This window comes from Phyllobates terribilis, unplaced genomic scaffold (genome assembly GCF_046119375.1).
Source record: "Phyllobates terribilis strain yellow unplaced genomic scaffold, ASM4611937v1 Scaffold_5__5_contigs__length_657084704, whole genome shotgun sequence".
Lineage (NCBI taxonomy): Eukaryota > Metazoa > Chordata > Amphibia > Anura > Dendrobatidae > Phyllobates > Phyllobates terribilis.
Genome location: NW_027362765.1, coordinates 535,366,252 through 535,388,927, shown reverse-complemented (window position 1 = coordinate 535,388,927; position 22,676 = coordinate 535,366,252). Strand labels below are relative to the sequence as shown.

The 22,676-nt window shown below is 48.1% G+C and overlaps 1 protein-coding gene and 1 long non-coding RNA gene across 2 annotated transcripts in view; one reads left to right on the top strand and one right to left on the bottom strand.

Moving 5' to 3' along the window:
* The window catches only part of LOC141273658 (uncharacterized), a 56,217-nt gene extending 41,247 nt beyond the window's left edge, over nucleotides 1-14,970 (top strand). The window contains exon 4 of the long non-coding RNA XR_012322115.1: nucleotides 14,737-14,970. This is a non-coding gene — a long non-coding RNA (uncharacterized lncRNA). The remainder of the gene's footprint in view (nucleotides 1-14,736) is intronic.
* Nucleotides 14,971-15,629: 659 nt separating this feature from the next.
* On the bottom strand, nucleotides 15,630-20,500 carry CHCHD1 (coiled-coil-helix-coiled-coil-helix domain containing 1). Its single transcript, XM_073685797.1, has 3 exons — nucleotides 20,306-20,500; nucleotides 17,560-17,678; nucleotides 15,630-16,151 (listed from the first exon to the last, which is right to left on the bottom strand). The coding sequence occupies exons 1-3, from the start codon at nucleotides 20,439-20,441 to the stop codon at nucleotides 16,041-16,043; spliced, it is 366 nt and encodes a 121-aa protein (XP_073541898.1). The 5' UTR covers nucleotides 20,442-20,500; the 3' UTR covers nucleotides 15,630-16,040.
* Between the last annotated feature and the right edge of the window lie 2,176 nt (nucleotides 20,501-22,676).

Genomic DNA, 22,676 nt, shown 5'->3' with positions numbered 1-22,676 from the left:
TCTGAGGGAAACCCAGCTTTCTCACACTGGGCACTACATTATGCTGCAAAATTTGTTGGTAGTCTTCAGACTTCATAATGCCATGCACACGGTCAAGCAGTCCAGTGCCAGAGGCAGCAAAGCAACCCCAAAACATCAGGGAACCTCCGCCATGTTTGACTGTAGGGACCGTGTTCTTTTCTTTGAATGCCTCTTTTTTTTTCCTGTACACTCTATGTTGATGCTTTTTCCCAAAAAGCTCTACTTTTGTCTCATCTGACCAGAGAACATTCTTCCAAAATGTTTTAGGCTTTCTCAGGTAAGTTTTGGCAAACTCCAGCCTGGCTTTTTTATGTTTCGGGGTAAGAAGTGGGGTCTTCCTGGGTATCCTACCATACAGTCCCTTTTCATTCAGACGCCGACAGATAGTACGGGTTGACACAGTTGTACCCTCGGACTGCAGGGCAGCTTGAACTTGTTTGGATGTTAGTCGAGGTTCTTCATCCACCATCCGCACAATCTTGCGTTGAAATCTCTCGTCAATTTTTCTTCTCCGTCCACATCTAGGGAGGTTAGCCACAGTGCCATGGGCTTTAAACTTCTTGATGACACTGCTCACGGAAGACACAGGAACATTCAGGTCTTTGGAGATGGACTTGTAGCCTTGAGATTGAGGACTTGTGAGGAAGCATGAGCAGACAGTTCTTTGGTCTTCTTTCTTTTCTCCATGCTCAATGTGGTACACACAAGGACACAGGCCAGAGGTTGAGTCAACTTTAATCCATGTTAACTGGCTGCAAGTGTGATTTAGTTATTGCCAACACCTGTTAGGTGCCACAGGTAAGTTACAGGTGCTGTTAATTACACGAATTAGAGAAGCATCACATGATTTTTCAAACAGTGCCAATACTTTTGTCCACTCCCTTTTTTAGGTTTGGTGTGGAATTATATTCAATTTGGCTTTAGGACAATTCTTTTTGTGTTTTTTCATTGAAGACAAATTAAATGAAGATAATAATACCAAAGAATTTGTGATTGCAATCATTTTCAGGAAGAAACTGAGTATTATCTGACAGAATTGCAGGGGTGACAATACTTTTGGCCACCACTGTACCTCCTGCGTCTTTCAGAGACAAGGTGCTTGCTTCCTAACAAAGTTATAACACTCCTTGCCTGGCATCGTTTGCATTAGCCATTTCTCAGGCGTGTGCTAATTGGGGCTTTTGTGCTGAGCAGAAGGGGAATAAGGGAGGGGGTGAACATCTATGTCAGGCAGATATGGAAGAACATTTTCCTGATACTAATATTTTCCTGACAATCACCCTTAGATGAATTTATTGAGAGGTGTAGTTTATAAAATGAGGTCACTCATGGGGGGGGTTCTGCTGTTCCGGCACCTCAGGGGCTCTGCCAATGTGACATGGCATCCAAAAACCATTTCAGCAAAATCTACACTCCAATATGGCGCTCCTTCCCATCTGAGCTTTTCACCGTGCCTCAAAAGTAGTTTTAGACCACATATGGGGTATTGGTGTACTCAGGAGAAATTGAGTAACAGTTTTTACCATTCATTTTCTCCTATAATCCCTTTTGAAAAATAAAAACTTGGGGCCAAAGCAACATTGGTATTGGAATACAAGTGGTATTTTTTAATTTACTCAGCCCAATGTTATAAAACTCTGTGAATTGCCTGAAGGTTAGAAATGCTCACTTCACCGCTAGATGAATCCCTCTAGGGGTGTAGTTTCCAAGATGGGGTCACTTGTAGGGGTTTCTGCTGTTTTAGCATGTGAGGATCTCTTCAAATGTGACATAGCGTCTGCAATCTATTCCAGCCAAAATGGCTCTCCTTCAATTCTGAGCCTTGCTGTGCACCCAAACAGTAGTTTTCCCCCACAAATGGGATATCAGTGTACTCAGGAGAAGTATTATATTTGTGTTATATTTTTTTATTTTTCCTTACTCATTGCTTTAATTCATGTGAAGCACCTAAAAGATTAAAAAACTTCTTGACTGTAGTTTTGAGCACTTTGAAGGGTGCAGTTTTTAAAATTGTGTCATTTTGGGGTATTTTGTGTCACATAGCCTCTCAAAGTAATTTCAAATGTGATGTGGTTTTGTAAATTTTGTTGGAAAAAGGAAAAATTGCTAATAAACTTCTAACTTCTTACCAAAAAAAATGTTTAAAAAAATTGATGCAGGTGTAAACTAGACATGTGAGAAATGTTATTTATTAACTATTTTGTGTGATCTAACACTCTGGTTTAAGAGTGTAAAAATTAAAAGTTTGAAAATTGCAAAATTTTCTTTTTTTTACCAAATTTTTGATATTTTCATAAACGCAAATCATATTGACCAAAATTTATGACTAAGCCCTCCTTCACACGTCCATGTTTCTGGTAAGTGTGGCATCATTTTTCAAACATACCAGAGACACAGACGCATGCACACCCGTTATAATCTACGGGGCTGCAAACATGTCCGTGTTTTCACAAGGACAGTGTGTCTGTGTGACCCACATGTAGACATGTCTGTTTTTTTCCAGCAGCACGGATGACAATACGTATTGCACACATGCATTCAGATGACATGAGTGTGACATCCCTGTGCTATCCATGTGACACGTATCAGAATAGAATACAGAATAGAAATGATCGATTTTTATGTGTTAAAGATATAGATAGATATGGAGTAGATAGCTAGATAGAGATCTGTGAGATATATAATTATTATATTATATAATTAGTGCCTTGCGTGTGTAGTTTATTGTACATGGATTAGCCGAATAAATAAATTTAAAAAATTATGTGGTGTCCCCCCTATTTTTGATAACCAGCCAAGGTAAAAGCAGACAGCTGAGACCTGATATTATCACGTGGGGAAGGTCCATTATTAGGCCCTTTCCAGCCTAAAAATATCAGTCTGCAGACTCCCCAGAATTGCCGCATCACATGATGATTGCCTTTTGCGTTTGTCGCCGTTTTCCGAGACCTGTAACTTTCTCATTTTTCATGATCTGGGACTGGGTGAGGGCACAACTAGACACATTATGTAAAATAGGAGGCAGGTCAGTGAATGCACAGTGAGCTGCCATAAGAGCATACAGATGAATATGAAAGCAGAGCACCAGATAGAGCGCCCCCCACAGGCCGCCCCGAAGCACGAGCAAATAATTTTCTCCAAAAATCATTATCTCCAAACTGAAAGTAAAGATTACACAAGAAACACAGGACAGATTTCATCAACCAAGGTATCATTTTAATCAGTGTAATGTCGCCTGTGGTTTACTGAGCACATTCCTGCAGACAGGCTTTAAATTGTTCTATTTTTAATGGGGAAAAAGGGGGGTGATTTTGACGCGCCCCTGGGCCTGCTATGTCGCGCAGCGTCTCGCGCACGGGGGCTTACCCGGAACCGGATCAGATGAGGGTTGTAGTCTCCGAGTGGCGGGGACCCGGTCCGTGCCCAGGGAGTCAAACTCAGTGTGTGGCAGTCTTGATAGGTGTTATTTGAGTGTCGACTACGCCACCCGTTGATTTGCAGCTATGGAGCTGCCGCTGGAGGGCAGACCGCTGAGGCCGGTGTAGAATTGTGCAGCGTGATAGTATAACCCCCAACGGGAGGGGTATGGCCTCAGGGCAGCCGACGTGGAAGATGGGGGTAGCAGGAACCACTCAGAGACGGTGCGGTGTAATTCAGGGTCTTTACTGGTAACAACGATAGACCCTCCCGGAGTACTTGCTAGCGAACGGGGCCTGGTCAGTCCTTGAGCAGATGGGATCTCCCCTGGCCAGGCGGAGTTGTAGGCCTTCCAAACTGACTGTACTCTTCTGGCTACCTTGCTAGAAGCGGATATAAGTTGCCCACGTCCCTGAGTGTGCCGTGTGGTGCTCACCCGTATGGCCGGTGACTCGGGGCCTTCTAATGGCTTCCACTCCACGATGGCGATGCTGGTCCCACGCGTGTGACCTTGCCTTCGGGTTTCTGGGCCTGAGGACCTGAAATCCCCTGCCGGTCGGCTTCTGCTGCTGGGTAAGAGTTAGTCCCCACAGCCTCGGACGCCGGGTCCGGTAAGAAAGCTTCTCAGTCAGGGCGAGCTCTGCAGCTGCCAGCCCCTGACTCGTAGTAGTATTGCTCCCACTGAGCTTCTGCTGTTTCTTCCTATGACTGTTTCTCGTCTCTACTCTCCTTGACTCCTAACCCTGCCTCAGCCCCGGGTTTATATAGGGGAAGTTCTTCCCCTCCCAAGACTGGGCAGGAGGTGTGGCATGCACAGGATCCCTGACCAAAGGACCTCCCACCTGCTCTCAGACATAACATTACATTACTGTGGAAACCAGACCCCTGGGGTGCCACAATTTGAACTTATCTCATTCAATTTGCTGGTACTAGGAAATGCTTCAGTTTTTGAGGCACTGTGTGGAAAAAAATTCTAACCGTGTGCACATACTCTTAGCATATGTTCATATGCAGCATTTTTTGCTGCGTCTTTTTATGCAAATTAAGAACTGTTTTTTACAATACCAGCAAAAGCTATGAGATTTCAGAAAACTAGCGCACACGCTTGTTTTTTTTTTTTCCCTGACTAAATTTGAGAACTGCAGAGTTCTCAACGTGAACACTCATCATCGATCGCTGGGTCTCGCTGAGCGCAGTAAGACCTGCCGGCTCCGATGAGAGTTATAGTAACTACCAGACGGCTCCGATTAGCGGTCACTTTACTGCTATTCACAGACGCCAGAGCAAGATTCTAGGAACGTGAACTACGACGGAGCTTCGTGGGAACATTTTCGGTAATAAATTGGTAAAAGAGGGACTGTCTCTTGTATTTATTTCTGTCTTTTTATGTTTTTCAGGTATCCATTTCTGGACTACATAGGATTCAGTGGATTACAGTGGACCTGTATGGGATTTTTTTTTAATTATCTTCAATAAATTGGTGAACGATGGATGGCGTGGGGGAGTCTTTATTCAAACAAAGTATTTTTTTTCTGTGTGTTTTTATTTTTTTATTACCAGGTTAGTAATGGGGGTGTCTGATAGACACCTCTTCACTACTAGCCCCAGGGCTTGATGGAAGATGTGATTTTTGACAAATCACAGCTATCATCAACCCCAATTGCTACAGTACGAGAGCAATTGAGAAGAGTCAGGCAAAGTGCCAGAATTGGCGCATCTAATGTGATGTGCCAATTCATGGGTGGTTGTAGGCTTGTATTTTTAGGCTAGGAAGGGCCCAGTTACCAGGGACCTTCCCAGCCTGAAGTTGTCTGCTTTACCTTGGCTAGTTATCAGAGGCAGGACCTCATGTCATTTTTCAAAAATTATTTATTAGGTTAAACCAGGCTAAAAACACCAGCGTAAACACACTTACAACACATGTGATTTTTTTTTTACTGCGGATTTTCCACATCTAATGCAAGTCTATGGGCAAATTCTGCACAGAAGACTCTGTGTCTCCGCAAGAGAAATTGACATGCTGTGGCTTAGAAACCTGCACTGCAGGTGAGTTTACGCAGCGTAAAAAAAAAGCACAGTGGGCATGTACAATCAGCAGCAACAGCAGGAGCGGGAGCAGCAGCACAATCAGCAGCAGCAGTTACTGTACCAGCAGCAACAAAAAACAAATGAACTGTTGCTGCAACAGATTGCCGCCCTGCGGGAAGCGGCCACAACACCGATTCCGGAACGTCCAGAGGCCCGGGACAAGGTTCGCTCAGCGTTGAGGAAGATGGGACCAGAGGACGACGTGGAAGCCTTCCTGACCATTTATGAGCGCACAGCAGAGTGGGAAAACCTACCAACCGGCCAGTGGGCCGAAGTGGTGGCTCCGTTTCTGGTCGGCAATCCCAAAAGGCCTACTTCAACCTCAGTCGGGAGGACGCCCAGGACTAGCAGAGGCTCAAAGGTGAGATCCTTGCCCGACTGGGGGTCAATACATACATGAGGACTCAGCGCATATTTTCATGGGCCTATGTGGAGACCCGACCTGCCCGGTCTCAGGCTTATGACCTTTTGCAGCTGGTAAACAGGTGGCTCCAGCCTGAGTCTTTGACTCCAGCCCAGATGGTGGAGAGGGTGGTGGTCGACGGGCTGGTGAGGACTCTGCCGGCCGCTATCCAATGTTGGGTGGGGCAAGGGGACCCCGGCACACCTCGACCAGGTGGTCAGCCTGATCAAGCGCTACTTGGCCACTCAGGACTTCCTCCGAGACTCTGCCCCCTCGCGGCTGTCACGCCGATACCCGCCAACCCAGGAACCGGGAAAGGGGTCGCGTCCCTCTGCTGAGGACAGTCAGCACTGTACCCGTGTGGAAGAGGTACCCCGGAGTGAGAGTGGCAGGAGACCGGTTACCTCCCAAACGCTCACAAGACCTAACAGTACTTCCACCATTAGGTGCTGGCGGTGTCAGGGGCCGGGACATGTGGTTGCTAACTGCCCCCTGACTATAGAGCCCATGGACTGCGGGTATAACAGTTAGGTCTCAATGTATGCCCAGACCGTCTGCACGGCGAGCGCCGACCCCCCGGACAGTGAGCCCCAACTGTGCCAGGGTACCCCACGGAGGCCCCCCTAGACTCGGGGAGCCTAGTGACTTTGGTACATGGGTCGCTGGGATAGACAGTCGGGGTTGTATGTATCCATGGGGACCTCCGAGAGTACCCAACCACAGAGGTAGTTTTGTCCACGCCATGTGGCGACATAAATCATGTGGTGGGGGTGGTAAAAACTCTTCCCTATGGGACTGTGTTGGGAAGAGACTTGCCCCTGTTCTGGACTCTGTGGAAAAACAAAATCCACTCTGCCCCGGTAAAATTTGTTACAGGTGCTGTACCCGACGAACCCGAGTCAGGAGTACCTGCCGTAGGAGTGTCCAACCTAGAGTGTGACCCCGATAGGTCTCCCCTAGAGGTGCTGGCAGGAGAGGCCGAGGAGACCCCATCGATCCCCGAGCTGGAAGTGTCCCGGGGCACGTTTGGGACAGCTCAGCTACAGGATCACACTCTGACTCGGGTGTGGGAAAGGGTGTTAGAGGTAAATGGCGTAGCTCAACCTCCCGGTGCAGATACTGTATTTCAACGCATGGTAGTCAACGGTGAGTTGCTCTATAGTGTAGACAAGATCAGGGACAAGGTCGTGGAACAGTTAGTGGTACCTCAGTCGTACCGTCGGGCGGTTCTAGATTTGGCGCACGCACACACCTGCTGGGTGGACACTTAGGGGTTAAAAAGACGCAAGAGCCTATCTTGCAGCGGTTCTTTTGGCCAGGGATTTACGCGGAGGTCCAAAAGTACTGCGAATCCTGCCCCGAATGTCAATTGACCTCAACTACCGCCAGTTTCCGTAGCCCATTGGTACCCCTGCCAGTGATAGAGGTACCTTTTGAATGGATTGCAATGGACTTGGTAGGGCCCATTGTAAAATCCGCTTGTGGCCACCAACATATACTGGTGGTCGTCGACTATGCCACCCGGTACCCGGAGGCTATACCGCTACTCCACACCTCGGCGAAACTGATTGCACGGGAGCTGTTTGCCATGTTCTGTCACCTTGGACTACCTAAGGAGATCCTGACGGATCAAGGGATTACTTTTATGTCCAAGGTGACAAGGGAACTAAAAATTAAACAATTGTCCACCTCAGTGTACCACCCTCAAACCGACGGGCTAGTAGAAAGGTTCAATAAAACCCTCAAGTCCATGTTAAAAAAGGTTGTTTCTAAGGACGGAAGGGATTGGGACATGTTGCTACCCTATTTGATGTTAGTCGTCCGTGAGGTACCCCAGGCTTCCACAGGGTTCTCTCCCTTTGAGTTATTGTACGGCAGACACCCTAGGGGTCTGTTGGACGTAGCCAAGGAGACGTGGGAACAAGAGCAGACTCCACATAGGAGTATAATTGAACACGTGGCTAGTATGCAGGACCGGATTGCGGCGGTCATGCCCATCGTGAAAGGACATCTGTTAGATGCCCAGGCAGCCCAGAGGCGCACATATAATAAGAGCCACGTTCAGGTCTTTTAACAAGGGCGATCGGATGTTAGTACTGGTACCCACAGCTGAGAGTAAGCTCATGGCCAAGTGGCAAGGGCCATATGAGGTTCGAGAAAAGGTGGGGGAGGTAAATTACCGGGTGTATCAGCCCGGAAGGAGGAAACCTGAGCAGCTTTATCATGTAAACCTGCTAAAACCTTGGAAAGATCGAGAGTGTTTAGTTACAGACGTCACTCCCGGCATATCGCCAGAGAGGTCTCTACCTTCAGCCAGGGATGCGTCCGGGGAAGAGGTCAGGATAAGTGATGCTCTCACTAAACAGCAGCGACGGGAGGCTTGCTCGCTGGTACAGCAGAATACCGACGTGTTCTCAGAGCTACTGGGTAGGACTAAATTTCTCCAACATGACATTGTCACCGAACCTGGGGTAAGGGTGCGAATGAGACCGTACCGGGTACCCGAAGTCCGGAGGCAAGCCATCACGGCTGAGGTAAAACAAATGCTCCAGTTAGGAGTCATCACGGAGTGAGTGGGCTAGCCCCATCGTACAGATTCCGAAACCAGACGGATCGTTACGCTTCTGTAATGATTTCTAGAAATTAAATGAACTGTCGAAGTTTGACCTTTATCCAATGCCCAGGGTGGATGAGCTGATTGAGAGACTGGGGCAGGCCCAATACTTTACCACGCTCGATCTCACCTTGGGTTACTGGCAGGTACCTCTCACGAAATCGGCGAAGGAAAAGACCGCCTTCATAACTCCGGAGGGTCTATATCACTATGTGGTCTTACCTTTTGGGTTACATGGGGCCCCGGCTACATTCCAGAGGTTGATGGACATAGTGCTCAAGCCTCATCAGAAGTACGCGTCCGCGTATCTAGATGATATTATCATCTTTAGCACCGACTGGCACACGCACCTATCTCAGGTACAAGCAGTACTGGATTCTCTCAGAGCCGCAGGGTTAACGGCAAACCCCAAAAAATGTGCAATAGGGCTAGAGGAAGCCAGATATTTGGGGTATGTGATTTGCCGAGGAGTTATCAAGCCCCAAATCAAAGTTGAGGCCATAAAAAACTGGCCTAAACCGTCAAGTACAAAGCAGGTGAGGGCGTTCCTTGGCATTCCTGGGTATTACCGCCAGTTTATACCTAATTTTGCTGGGAGAACGGCGGCCCTGACCGATCTTTTGAAAGGAAAAAAAAATAAAAAATCGGTAATGGTTCGGTGGAACCCTCAGGCAGAAGCCTTTCAGTCAATGAAGATGGCCCTGTGTGGACAGACGGTCCTCATCAGCCCCAACTTCAAGGAAACCTTCATCGTACAGACAGACGCCTCGGGCGGTATTGTCACAAAAAGTGAATGGTGAAGAGCACCCAGTCACCTACTTGAGTAGAAAACTTGTCCCAGCAGAGAAAAACTATAGCGTGGTAGAGAAGGAGTGTTTGGCTATTAAGTGGGCCTTGGAATCACTACGTTAATATTTACTCGGGCGTCAGTTCCGCTTGGTGACGGACCACTCACCCTTGGTATGGATGAGGAATACCAAGGAGAGGAATGCGCGAGTCACCAGGTGGTTCATGTCGCTGCAAAATTTCAGTTTCTCTGTAGAACATCGACCTGGGAAGTCGCAGGCACACGCGGATGCCCTGTCCTGGGCACCCTGTATGGTGACAAATGTTCAACCCCACAAGTTTGAACAGAGGGGGGTATATGTGAGGCAGTGACCAGGATCGTATAGGAGGGACGTTATATATCCCCCAGATTGTGTATAGAGACTTATTAAATCCATTGGAGGGCATTGCAGTCACAAACTCACCTGCGGCTGCAATGCAGGAATGAAGGTGAGCATTGACCTGGTCAGGTTATCAGGCTAAGGCAGATTAGTAAAACCCGGCAGGGCCTTCATTTCTTGGGGGAGGCTACAGGAAGGGAGTGGGGCAGCCTCCTCCCTCCAACCTGGGTTTTCCAGTGGCTCTCGCCACAGGTCCTTTAAAAACCCTACACTAAGGATTAGGTGTGTTCAGTGTTGGGACCTGCTAGAAGCATAGCAGGAAAGCTCGGCGGATCTGTGAGCAGCTGAACCCACGCCTGGGAAGGCTCTGCACCCAGCAGGCTCTGAGCGGCCCGGCGCGGCCGTTGCCCACGGCAACCGTTGTATATGGACTTCTGTTAACCTGGATGTGAACAAGAGGACTTTCTGTTCACCCGTGAGTTTCTGAAATAAAAGCTGTTTATGTTGGACTTACTTGGGTCACTGCCTCAGTTACCTCACGGTGTGAACACCGCCGCCTTACAGTACCCTTATGGTTCCAGAGATATGAGCCTTTAATTCAGTGCTAATTTTTTGAAAAGTTGAAAAAAACAAAAACACAAAACCCTAAAAACCAGAATTAGTCTTAACGGTAATGATGTTTCCAGGAGTCCCCATGACAGCACCATAGGAGGAGTAATCCCATATCCTGTGTAGGGACAGGAAGCACAAGAGGTTAAAAGCCCACCGACCCCCCAACCTCATCAGTGATTTTCCAAGAACCACATAGGTTGGGTACAACAAAATTTTATTTTAGACTGCTTAGACATATGTCAGAGTCACATACAGTAGCAATATAGGGAGGGAAATAAGGGTGCTGTCATGTGGACTCCTGGAAACATCATTACCGGTAAGACTAATTCCGGTTTTCCAGTACGTCCCCATGACAGCACCATAGGAGTATACCCAAGAACTCATAGCTTAGGGTGGGATAAATGCCTGAAGTACCTTCCTACCAAACGCAGATCTCTGCTGTGAGAGAACATCTAGCTTGTAGTGTTTGCAGAAAGTAGTATGTCCTGACCATGTGGCTGCGGTACATATTTGTTCAATGTTCAAGATGGACTCCCAGGAAGATGTGTGATGTACTTGGGACAAGATTGGATTTTTCTTTGTTCACAATCAAACCAAGGCTGGTTAATGTCCATAGGACAAATTCCAGATGTTGCGTCATATCTAGAGGAGATCCTGCTACCACCAGGAAGTCGTCCAAGTACGGAATGATGGTAATATCCCTGAGTCGGATATAGGCCACCACCTCTGCCATTATCTTTGTAAAAATTCTGGGAGCAGATGACAGGCCAAAGGGAAGACATCGGAACTGGTAGTGTACAATCTGACTGCCTGATGGTAGTGCAAACCTCAGATATTGCTGACTTGAGGAATGTATTAGCAGGTGGTAGTATGCATCCCTGAGGTCCAGGGTGCACATTACCGCATCCATGTCTATTAGAGGGATGGCTGATCTTATTGATTCCATGCGGAATTTTTTGTAGCGGACCCATCGGTTTAGGGGTTTCAGGTTGATAATCGTTCGGAACTCCCCTGACGGCTTATTTATTGAAAACAGAGAGGAGTAATGGCCCTGATGTTATTGGTGTTCTGGAACTGGCACAATAACCCTCTGATGTAGCAGCTTCTCTAGGTCTACCTGCAGACGGGAAAGAGCGGTAGGGGAACCTCTCGTCAAGCGGAATTTTTGAGAGGGATTTTGAGAAAATTCTATCCTGTAACCCTGCGCTATAGTTGTTAGTATCCAGGGATTTTGAGTTACCCGATGCCAACTGTTTCTGAAAAACTTTAATCGCCCCCTACTCTGACATAGTCATTGTCATTTTGGACGGGAACTAGTACTGGGCTGGTATCTTTTATCTTTGTTCCCCTTATTAAAACTCCAGCTTGTGGACCCCCCTTTTTTCTGCGTGTTATATTTACGGGAGGGGAACGGTTTACGAAAGGGCTGCTCCTTCTTTTTCTCCTCAGGAAAGCCCTTCTTTCTATCGGACGCTTTTTCTAGAATGTCATCTAGTACAGGTCCGAATACTCTGAGCCCTGAAAATGGAATGGAGCACAGTTTGTTCTTAGAAGCTGTATCTCCAGACCATGTTTTTAACCAAACAGGTCTACGGGCTGAGTTGGAAAGCGCATTATTTCTGGCCGCAAATCTGACCGATTCCGCTGAAGCGTCGGCCATAAAATTTGTTGCCATTTTTAATAGGGGCAATGATTGAAGGAGAGATTCCCTGGGGGTGCCATCTCGTAGGTGACTCTAGCTCTTCTAGCTAGACTCTCATGGATTTGGCAATAGATGTAGCAGTGACATTAGATTTAATAATTGCCACTGAAGCTTCCCAGGCTTTTTTCAAAAGTCCATCCGCCTTCCTATCCATAGGATCTTTAAGTCCTTACGAGTCTTCAAAGGAGATAGAGGTTTTCTTGACCACCTTAGCCACCGGGACGTCAATTTTAGGAATAGTGTCCCACACATTGGTGTCTTCTGGGTCAAAAGATAGTCGGGCGCAGAAGTCTCGTGGTATAGAGAGTCTCTTCTCCACATCCTCCCATTCCTCTAGTATCATGTCCTTCACATGGGCATTAACAGGAAAAACCATGGATCTCTGGGTTTTAAGACCACCAAGCATCTCATCCTGAATGTTACTGCTCTTCTCCGTTTTCTCTACCTGCATCGTGTTTCGGACTGCTCGAAGAAGAATATCCATACCATCTGAGTGGAACATGTATCTTTTCCGTTCCCCGCCCTGTGGTGGACTAATGGTCTCACTGTCAGAGTCGCCAGATGGGTCGATTTCACCCTCAGAAGATGGTGCTATATCTTCTCTGGGTCTTTTGGGTCCCATGACATCCTGGACTCCTAAACCTGGGGGCTGCAGAGACGTGATAGAAGCCTGAACCTCTTCTTTAATTATACTGCGCATCTCATTTAATAAAGCCCCGTGCTCCTCCTTTAGCATGGAGGCTCTACATTCAGCACATAGACGTTTTGTATATGAGTCGGGAAGTCTGATGTTACAATCCAGGCACCTCTTGGATTTTACTGTGGCCTTTTTCCCCGTATCCTTCTTTTTTTCAGAAGGAGGTGGTAAGTGCCCAGAGACATCCTATAAAAAATATGGAGTACCTGGTAAGCGTAAGCCCCATTAGCCATATAAAAATGGGTAATGGTACACTTACATGACTGTGGGGCGATCCAGGGAGGGTATCAGGGTGTGACATATCTGCCATTGTACTGCCAGGGGTGCCAAAGCAGTAAGCCTGCCTTTGCTGCTCCCCAGCCCTCCTTCTTATCCCTTACCTGGTCGTCCTGTCATTTTCTCCTGCTCCCTGGCGTCTGGTCTAACCACGGTTTGAATTTCCCACGCGAACACCACTGGAAATAGTCATCTTCGGACTTCCGGTTTCGACGCCGGGCGGTCCTGGAGCCGGGAGAAGCCGGACCCGCCCAGAGCAGGACGCCGAGAGCCCCGCGATGGGGAAGCGGCACCGGAGGCTCCAGCACACAGGAGGGCTGAGGGACTCCCGACAGGGAGTGTCGGCCCAGGACTTGCTTGGCGGCGGGAAGGAGAGAGCCGTGGCCCCCCCAATCTCCCCTGAGGTATCTTTTCCTTCACACCAGTGCTCCTGCACCAGCGCTCCTCCTGTGTAGGGACAGGACAAACACTGAGGAGGTTGGGTGTGGGAGGGCTTTTAACCTCTTGTGCTTCCTGTCCCTACACAGGATATGGGATTACTCCTCCTATGGTGCTGTCATGGGGACGTACTGGAAATCACCCTTGAGCTCAATGGCAGTTGCGCTGTCAACATGATGTCACTGGGAGCAGATGAAGAGACTCATCACTGAACCTGGGGACGGTGAATAAAGTGCAGTTTCTTTTCTTAAATTTTTTTTAAACAGACTGTGCCCGGGGACCCAGATTTTCTGAAAGGGAACAATCCCATTTCATATGAAATAGCAGTTTAGAGTTTTAAAAACAATTAGCTTACATTTTCTGCATCTCTTTTTTTTTTTTCGGGAGAAATGGTTTTAGGATTTAATTCTGTACATTTAAAAGAGGCTTCTGCTTTCGGAAAACCTCTATATATTGTTGGTCCCGGTGTCTGTAATTGTTTGCAGCGCTAATGTCACATCCACAGAGTTGCAGCAAATAAGTGAGCTCAGCGGCTCTGCCAGAGTTAAAGGACCACACGAGGGTTTTTCTTTTTCAGTGGCGCTTTAAATGTGATCCCCCTGTCCCCGGGCATATACTCACCCTCTGGCGTCTTACTCCTTTTTTGTCATCGCCTCGGTCCCAAAGCACAATATTGTGAGCGCAGCTTCTGACTGACTGGAAGTAAGAAGCTATGTCACAAGCTCTCGATGTAAGTCTATGAGAGGCAGAAGAAGGCTCCCATATAGATTGATTGTAAAGTGACCTCCGCACAGCTCCATGAAATACTGGAGCAGCCTGCAGGTCACTTTTTGCAAGAGAAGGACAGGAGCGACGCTGAAAAACTATGAAGGTGAGTGAGGCGAGTATATGACTGGGGCAGAGGACTTACATTTAAAGCACCACTCAAGCGGTGCAATAATAAAAACGCTGGAGTGGTGCTTTAACACCACGAGCCAGTGAGCTCACCGATTGGCAGCAGAGCAATTGACAGGACGTCAGAGTTGCAGACAATAACAGACACTGGGATCCAGGGTGAGACACAGTACTGGACCTGTTGAGGGTGAGTAAAGCTCAGGTTTGTTTTATTTATACTACAGGTAGGGGACAGGGGTTTTCAGAAACCCCCTTTAAAGTAGCTGTGCACAAAATGCAGTCCACAATCTTCTGGACAGACAAATCCTGGTATAGAAAGATGCAGTTTTCATAACCCAGCTGTAACTTCTTGATGAAGAAGATAGTGACTTCAATCTTTATCTCCTTTTCCTTTACTTAATACTGCAGGACATGAGAGATGCATGTAAGCAACCATCCACCAGAGGGCACTCACATGAATCTTCCAGGGCCAGCACTTCCATAGTCAAAAGCAGTTTCTGTGCATTCTGTGTGATGGCCACTGGGGACAGAAGAGTCCTGCTGTGCCAGCTCTGTGACCAGGGAGGGACGCTGGGGGTCTGCTGTCATTACATCCGGAGAAGAAATGGAAGTCTTCTTGTGACTACTGTATGATGGAAAGGTCAGGAGAATAGATTGGTTGTGCTGTTTTCAAAATCTCATCAAAAACAATTGCAAAAAACTTGATGGATGAACAGTCATGTGGATTCCCCTTTGAAATCAATAGCAAAGTTATTCAATGAGGTTTCTGTGGATTTTGAAGTGTGTGAACATACCCTCACACTTCTCTTATAAAATTGCCATTGTATCTGTACCATATACCTCTTGTGTGACTCTATCCTTAAGGCCACATTCACACGGCCGTATTTTACATCAGTATTTGTAAGCCAAATTAGAAGTGATAAATACAGAAGTGGCGACATGTTTCTATTATACCCTTTCCTCTGACTGTTCCTCACCTGGTTTTGGCTTACAAATACTGATGTGAAATACTGATGTGTGAACATTGCTAAGGCCACAACCCCACTATCAGTATTTGGTCAGTATTTTTTCTCAGGAGTGGGAGCCAAAACCAGGAGTGGGTGATAAATGCAGAATTGGTGACTTGTTTCTATTATACCTTTTCTCTGATTGTTCCTCACCTGGTTTTGGCTCCCAGTCCCGAGAAAAAATACTGACCGAATACTGATAATGGGGCCATGGCCTTAGGGAGCGACTCCTCTAGATCATCCACAGGTTACAACTGCATATAAATACGAAGGATATAATAATTAAAAATTCCATATTGTGAAGAAGCTTTTATTGCTTGGTAAGGACATTTACACCCAACCCAATATGTTGAGTGCATGAACACTTCCCTACATCAAGACTTTTGCTTTCTACATTTTTTTTAATAAAAGTCAATAATTATTGATTGTATAAATAAACCCCTGCACATTCATATTAAACCAGCTGTATTTTTTGTTACTATTACAAGACGAACGTGCATCTGGATGTACCAGAATGCCCTTTGGGAATCACGCTGTTCCTACCATGAGAGGTAGTCACTTGTATGTGCGGCTGCCATCTGTATGTGTGAGATCGGATAAGTCCGCCGCACCAGAGCTCCATGTGTGGTAATGCACGTCTCTTAGACTAGTCTTTATCGGCTTGATGCAAATGTTCTCTGTCACTTATAAGTAAAGTTTGTATTTTTAGATCTCATGCTTGATATTTGGATATTTTTTGAGCATTTTGTTGACCTGCTTTGGTGGCATCCAGCCTGCAGGTTTTTCATCTTCTTTGGCTCCTAATTTCCGGGCTTTCTGCAAGAGAATACAATACATTTGGAAATTTTATTTGGTTGTTATTATTTAACTAAAAGTTATCCATTACCAATTTCTTTAGAAAAGAAGAAAAACAGAAAATGCTCCCTGCGTAATGTATGCAAATAACCAAGTTATACACACAAAATCAGGGAACAACTTTCGTAAATGCCCTCATCTCATAGATCCTGAAAACTAATGAAAAACTGTAAAAACTGTCCTTATCTGACTATTACTAGGTCAAAAAGTATTATGATCTAATACACCTTAAAGGGAATCTGTCAGTGGGTTTTTGCTATGGAATCTGAGAGCAGCATAATGTAGGGACAGAGACCCTCATTCCAGCGATATGTCACTTACTGGGCTGATAGCTGACATTTTGATAAAAACACACTTTTCTCTGCTGCAGATCTAGCAGTTCCCTGAATGCTGAGCTCTGTATAACCTCCGCCCACATCACTGATTGGCAGCTTTCTGTGTACACTGCTGCCGTCAATCACTGCACAGTCAAAGCTGTTCTGTTATTTACCATTTATCTTTTTATGGCTTTACACAGGCCAAAGTAAAACCAAAAGATATAAAAATCCTCAGTTACCACTGCATGTATACATTAGATTGGTGGTCAGGCCTAAACATCAACCTCCCTGCTCTACTTGCTGTCTGTACAATGTAGGTGATACATAATAAATAAATGTGTGTCCATGTTGTGGCTGTGTCAGATTGTCAGCATGTGACAAAGCCATGGTTGGGAAACACTTTCTGTAAAACGTCAGGCCGATAAGCGTGAGAAAAATCATCATTTTTTATAAAAAAAACAAACGATTATCCATCCTTATTGTCAACTGTATACCAATATTATGTCCGATTTTTACATCCACATGGAATCCAGTTTTCACATGCAACATTTAATAAATAGTAAAAGTCAAAATACATTTTCTTATGTTAATTGTAATGGATATGTTAAAAACCTCCAGACGTGCTAATGGTAACTTGTAAGCAACCTGTTTTTTGTTTTTTTTTTGAACACCTAATGAGTACTAATAGGCAAGTCTGATCAGAAACATGGATTAAAGTAGTGCATTCTGCAATTTTTCCATGTGCACCCTGGGTTTGTGTGTACAAACATTCATGTAAACTACCACTGACATGTAGAGCTCTGGGTACTGTCTGTATGCCATCAGTTATGCATATAGACAGCACCCACACGTTTCATATGCTCGAGCCCTAAGAGTGCCCTGTACATTGCATAGGCAGTGGCCATGCATGGACCCCCACTGCCATTGCAGGGTTTATTTGCAGTGGTCCTGAGGTCAGATGAAGCCGTAGAGCGTTGTCAGTGTATACACTAAACTGAAGTACACATGTACAGAAAATCACTGCTGACCATCACTTCAAAACACACAGATACCTGTTCTCGTGCGACACAATCATAGAAAACCTTGATTGCATTGGAGCATGCGGTGTCACTGAAGGCATTTTCTTTCCAGCAGGCCATCAATACAGACATTTCAGTGATGCAGGTGGCCTCTGGAAAAGAAGACGACAACTATGATACTGTAAACAATATGAATAGTAAAGAATTAAAGATAGAAAATTATACTTTCAAAAATGTATTAAAAGGCGTTTTCCACAATAAACTTTTATCCTGGCAAAGGCTTTTACCTCCAAGATCAAACACCAGATACTCGCCCTCCCCTGATCCACCACGGTTCTTCACTGCTATGCCAGTATGTGTACTGGTGGCAGCGGTGACGTCGTGGCTTTAGTGCATGTAATAGCTGCAGCCAATTACTGATATCAGTAGCTCTGCCTAGGCAGATGGCACATGCTTTCGAGCTCAGTGACTGGCCGCAGAGGTGACATGCACTGTAGCTGTGATCTCACCATTGCAGCCAGTATACACAGTGGTGTAGCAGTGGAAAGCAGCGTAAATTGACACACAAGGAACTTCAAATCTGCAGCACCCGATAATTTCTGCAGCAGATTCCTCTTGTGATCTGTGGACAAAATCACCTCCACCATGCTGCATCAGTAATGGCTGCGGATTAGATACTGAAGATCCATGGGGGTAAATCACAACAAATATGCAATGTGTGCACGTTGCCTGAAGGGCTCCACACAGGACCATGGTCCAAGCGTCTCATTCCTGAATGGACGGTTTGCAGCATCCGGCAAGATCTCTGTGGATTACTGTGCGGATAGATGGTGTGATGGATTCTCAGGACTCAGTCATCTGTGCTCACTGAACAGAGCTCTGACAGCTCTCTGACCTGACTGCATCATGCCCGCCATCATCAGCCCGGCGTCATCGGTACGACACAATGCACATATGACTACACACCAGGCAGCTAATCCCATGTGTGGCCGGGTAGGAGGTGGCTAATCCCATGTGTGGCCGGGTAGGAGGCGGCTAATCCCATGTGTGGCCGGGTAGGAGGCGGCTAATCCCAATGTGTGGCCGGGTAGGAGGCGGCTAATCCCATGTGTGGCCGGGTAGGAGGCGGCTAATCCCATGTGTGGCCGGGTAGGAGGCGGCTAATCCCATGTGTGGCCGGGTAGGAGGCGGCTAATCGCATGTGTGGTCGGGTAGGAGGCGGCTAATCGCATGTGTGGTCGGGTAGGAGGCGGCTAATCGCATGTGTGGTCGGGTAGGAGGCGGCTAATCGCATGTGTGGTCGGGTAGGAGGCGGCTAATCGCATGTGTGGTCGGGTAGGAGGCGGCTAATCGCATGTGTGGTCGGGTAGGAGGCGGCTAATCGCATGTGTGGTCGGGTAGGAGGCGGCTAATCGCATGTGTGGTCGGGTAGGAGGCGGCTAATCGCATGTGTGGTCGGGTAGGAGGCGGCTAATCGCATGTGTGGTCGGGTAGGAGGCGGCTAATCGCATGTGTGGTCGGATAGGAGGCGGCTAATCGCATGTGTGGTCGGGTAGGAGGCGGCTAATCGCATGTGTGGTCGGGTAGGAGGCGGCTAATGGCATGTGTGGTCGGGTAGGAGGCGGCTAATCGCATGTGTGGTCGGGTAGGAGGCGGCTAATGGCATGTGTGGTCGGGTAGGAGGCGGCTAATGGCATGTGTGGTCGGGTAGGAGGCGGCTAATGGCATGTGTGGTCGGGTAGGAGGCGGCTAATGGCATGTGTGGTCGGGTAGGAGGCGGCTAATCGCATGTGTGGTCGGGTAGGAGGCGGCTAATCGCATGTGTGGTCGGGTAGGAGGCGGCTAATCGCATGTGTGGTCGGGTAGGAGGCGGCTAATCGCATGTGTGGTCGGGTAGGAGGCGGCTAATCGCATGTGTGGTCCGGTAGGAGGCGGCTAATCGCATGTGTGGTCCGGTAGGAGGCGGCTAATCGCATGTGTGGTCAGGTAGGAGGCGGCTAATCGCATGTGTGGTCAGGTAGGAGGCGGCTAATCGCATGTGTGGTCAGGTAGGAGGCAGCTAATCGCATGTGTGGTCAGGTAGGAGGCGGCTAATCGCATGTGTGGTCAGGTAGGAGGCGGCTAATCGCATGTATGGTCAGGTAGGAGGCGGCTAATCGCATGGTGGTCAGGTAGGAGGCGGCTAATCGCATGGTGGTCAGGTAGGAGGTGGCTAATCCCATGTGTGGTCAGGTAGGAGGCGGCTAATCACATGTGTGGTCAGGTAGGAGGCGGCTAATCGCATGTGTGGTCAGGTAGGAGGCGGCTAATCGCATGTGTGGTCAGGTAGGAGGCAGCTAATCCCATGTGTGGCCGGGTAGGAGGCCGCTAATCCCATGTGTGGTCAGGTAGGAGGCGGCTAATCCCATGTGTGGTCAGGTAGGAGGCCGCTAATCCCATGTGTGGTCAGGTAGGAGGCCGCTAATCCCATGTGTGGTCAGGTAGGAGGCCGCTAATCCCATGTGTGGTCAGGTAGGAGGCGGCTAATCCCATGTGTGGTCAGGTAGGAGGCGGCTCCCAGGGATCCCGTGTATGGCCACAGATCTCTGACTTGGTCGCTGGACAGGCTCCTGAGAGTCGTTTTCAACATCTCTAATAACTAATTAGCTGTTCAAAGCTCTGGGAAAGCGCAGCGCCCCCTGGAGGAGCTGTGGCCGCACGTCACACAGTGGGAATTCGCAATGTGCAGTGTTGTGTTCCTGTGCTGAGAGGAGGCTGTACAGACCCCTCCTCCACCTACCTCCAAGCTTATACCTCCGGTTGGCCACTCTGTCAGCCAGAGCCAGAGGCTGGCGAGGCTCCAGCACGGGCTTCCCGTACCGCCGGCTCACCAGCCTGGCAACCTTCTCGTTCAGGAAGTTGCCCTGGGACGCCATGACAGTCAAGGGCACCGCAAGGCACTCTGGGAGGGGAAGTGGCGACAGCGCTGCACTTTGTCTCCGCCCACTTCCATGACGTCACGCAGCGGCAAGAGCACGTGATACGGTCGTCATTGTGTCGCAGCCGGATACGGTTGTGGCTAAATCCGGAGTTACTGCGGAGTGGATACGGATTTGCTGTTCAAAAGGTGAAATCTGCTTCAAAAATCCGCGTCATATTCCATCTACAGGAGTCGGAAATGACCGGAAATCCGCCACAAGACAACCCTCAGCCTCTGCTATGCACTACATGTAGAATACAGAACTAGTGCAGATCCTTCACAGATAAATGTAGTGAGGTGCAATAAGAAACTGCGGAATCAGCGCGGTGACAGGTCTGACTTGTGGGTTGTCACAGCAGATTTCACCTTTCGGGGCTCCTGTAGATTTTTGGGAAAGATATGAATGGTGAGGTGGGGTTTCCTATACCCCAGTGTTTAGAAATCTCTTATTTTTACAGAAAATGCAAAGATCACGTTTGTTTTAATCGTTTTCTTATTGGCGATTGATTATACATGAGTATAACAAAGTTTTGACACCCACAAATGGATGGAAGCTAGTGAGACACGTATCCTCATACCAGCATTTTTCAATGAATGGCAGCCGAACAAAAATTCCCTGGGGTGTGGCAAACCCCACCTCACCAGTTGAGGGTTAAGTCCACAGTGGATTACACAAAGAGGAATGACATCCAGCAGACGTAACGTGCCGGAGTATCCACAACGTGTAGCTGAGCCTTAATCTCATCTGCATGGCTGGACTGTATTAGGGCGTGTGCACACTGGGGGGGTTTTGGGAGCAGAGACTCTCCAATCTGCTTCAGAAACACAAAACTACTCAAAAAAATTGCGTTCCAAAAACTCAGCAAAAAGACTGTGTGTGCACGAGGCCTTACACTGCGGGTCTGCCACTGGGAAATAAATGCAGAAAATCTTCAACGAGTACGTAACGTGAGCAGCAACCTCACAAGGCATAGGAAGGATACATGGACAGCAGGGCTGACAAAGCCTGCCCAATAATGTGTGGGCGTCCCATTCTGACTGTCCAATAATGTGTGGGCGTCCCATTCTGACTGCCCGATAATGTGTGGGCGCCCCATTCTGCCTGCCCAATAATATGTGGGCGCCCCATTCTGCCTGCCCAATAATGTGTGGGCGCCCCATTCTGACTGCCCAATAACGTGTGGGCGTCCCATTCTGACTGTCCTATAATGTGTGGGCGCCCCATTCTGACTGCCCGATAATGTGTGGGCGCCCCATTCTGACTGCCCGATAATGTGTGGGCGTCCCATTCTGACTGCCCAATAATGTGTGGGCGCCCCATTCTGCCTGCCCAATAATATGTGGGCGCCCCATTCTGCCTGCCCAATAATGTGTGGGCGTCCCATTCTGCCTGCCCAATAATGTGTGGGCGCCGCATTATGGCTGCCCAATAATGTGTGGGCTCCCCATTCTGACTGTCCAATAATGTGTGGGCGTCCTGTTCTGCCTGCCCAATAATGTGTGGGCGTCCTATTCTGCCTGCCCAATAATGTGTGGGCGCCGCATTATGACTGCCCAATAATGTGTGGGCGCCCCATTCTGACTGCCCAATAATGTGTGGGCGTCCTCTTCTGCCTGCCCAATAATGTGTGGGCGTCCTATTCTGACTGCCCAATAATGTGTGGGCGCCCCATTCTTCGTGCCCAATAATGTGTGGGTGCACCATTCTGCCTGCCCAATAATGTGTGGGCTCCCCATTCTGACTGTCCAATAATGTGTGGGCGTCCTGTTCTGCCTGCCCAATAATGTGTGGGCGCCCCATTCTGCCTGCCCAATAATGTGTGGGCGCCCCATTCTGCCTGCCCAATAATGTGTGGGCGCCCCATTCTGACTGCCCGATAATGTGTGGGTGCCCCATTCTGCCTGCCCAATAATATGTGGGCGCCCCATTCTGCCTGCCCAATAATCTGTGGGCGCCCCATTCTGACTGCCCAATAATGTGTGGGCGCCCCATTCTGCCTGCCCGATAATGTGTGGGCGTCCCATTCTGACTGCCCGATAATGTGTGGGCGCCGCATTATGACTGCCCAATAATGTGTGGGCGTCCCATTCTGCCTGCCCAATAATATGTGGGCGCCCCATTCTGCCTGCCCAATAATATGTGGGCGCCCCATTCTGCCTGCCCAATAATGTGTGGGCGCCCCATTCTGAC

Excerpts from the sequence above, each read along its gene's own strand:
- CHCHD1 (XM_073685797.1), bottom strand. The coding sequence starts at position 20,441 with ATGGCGTCCCAGGGCAACTTCCTGAACGAGAAGGTTGCCAGGCTGGTG. Across the intron at positions 17,679-20,305 it reads CCGGAGGTATAAGCTTGGAG|AGGCCACCTGCATCACTGAA; the intron begins GTAGGTGGAGGA and ends CTTCTTTTCCAG. Across the intron at positions 16,152-17,559 it reads ATTGTGTCGCACGAGAACAG|AAAGCCCGGAAATTAGGAGC; the intron begins GTATCTGTGTGT and ends ATTCTCTTGCAG.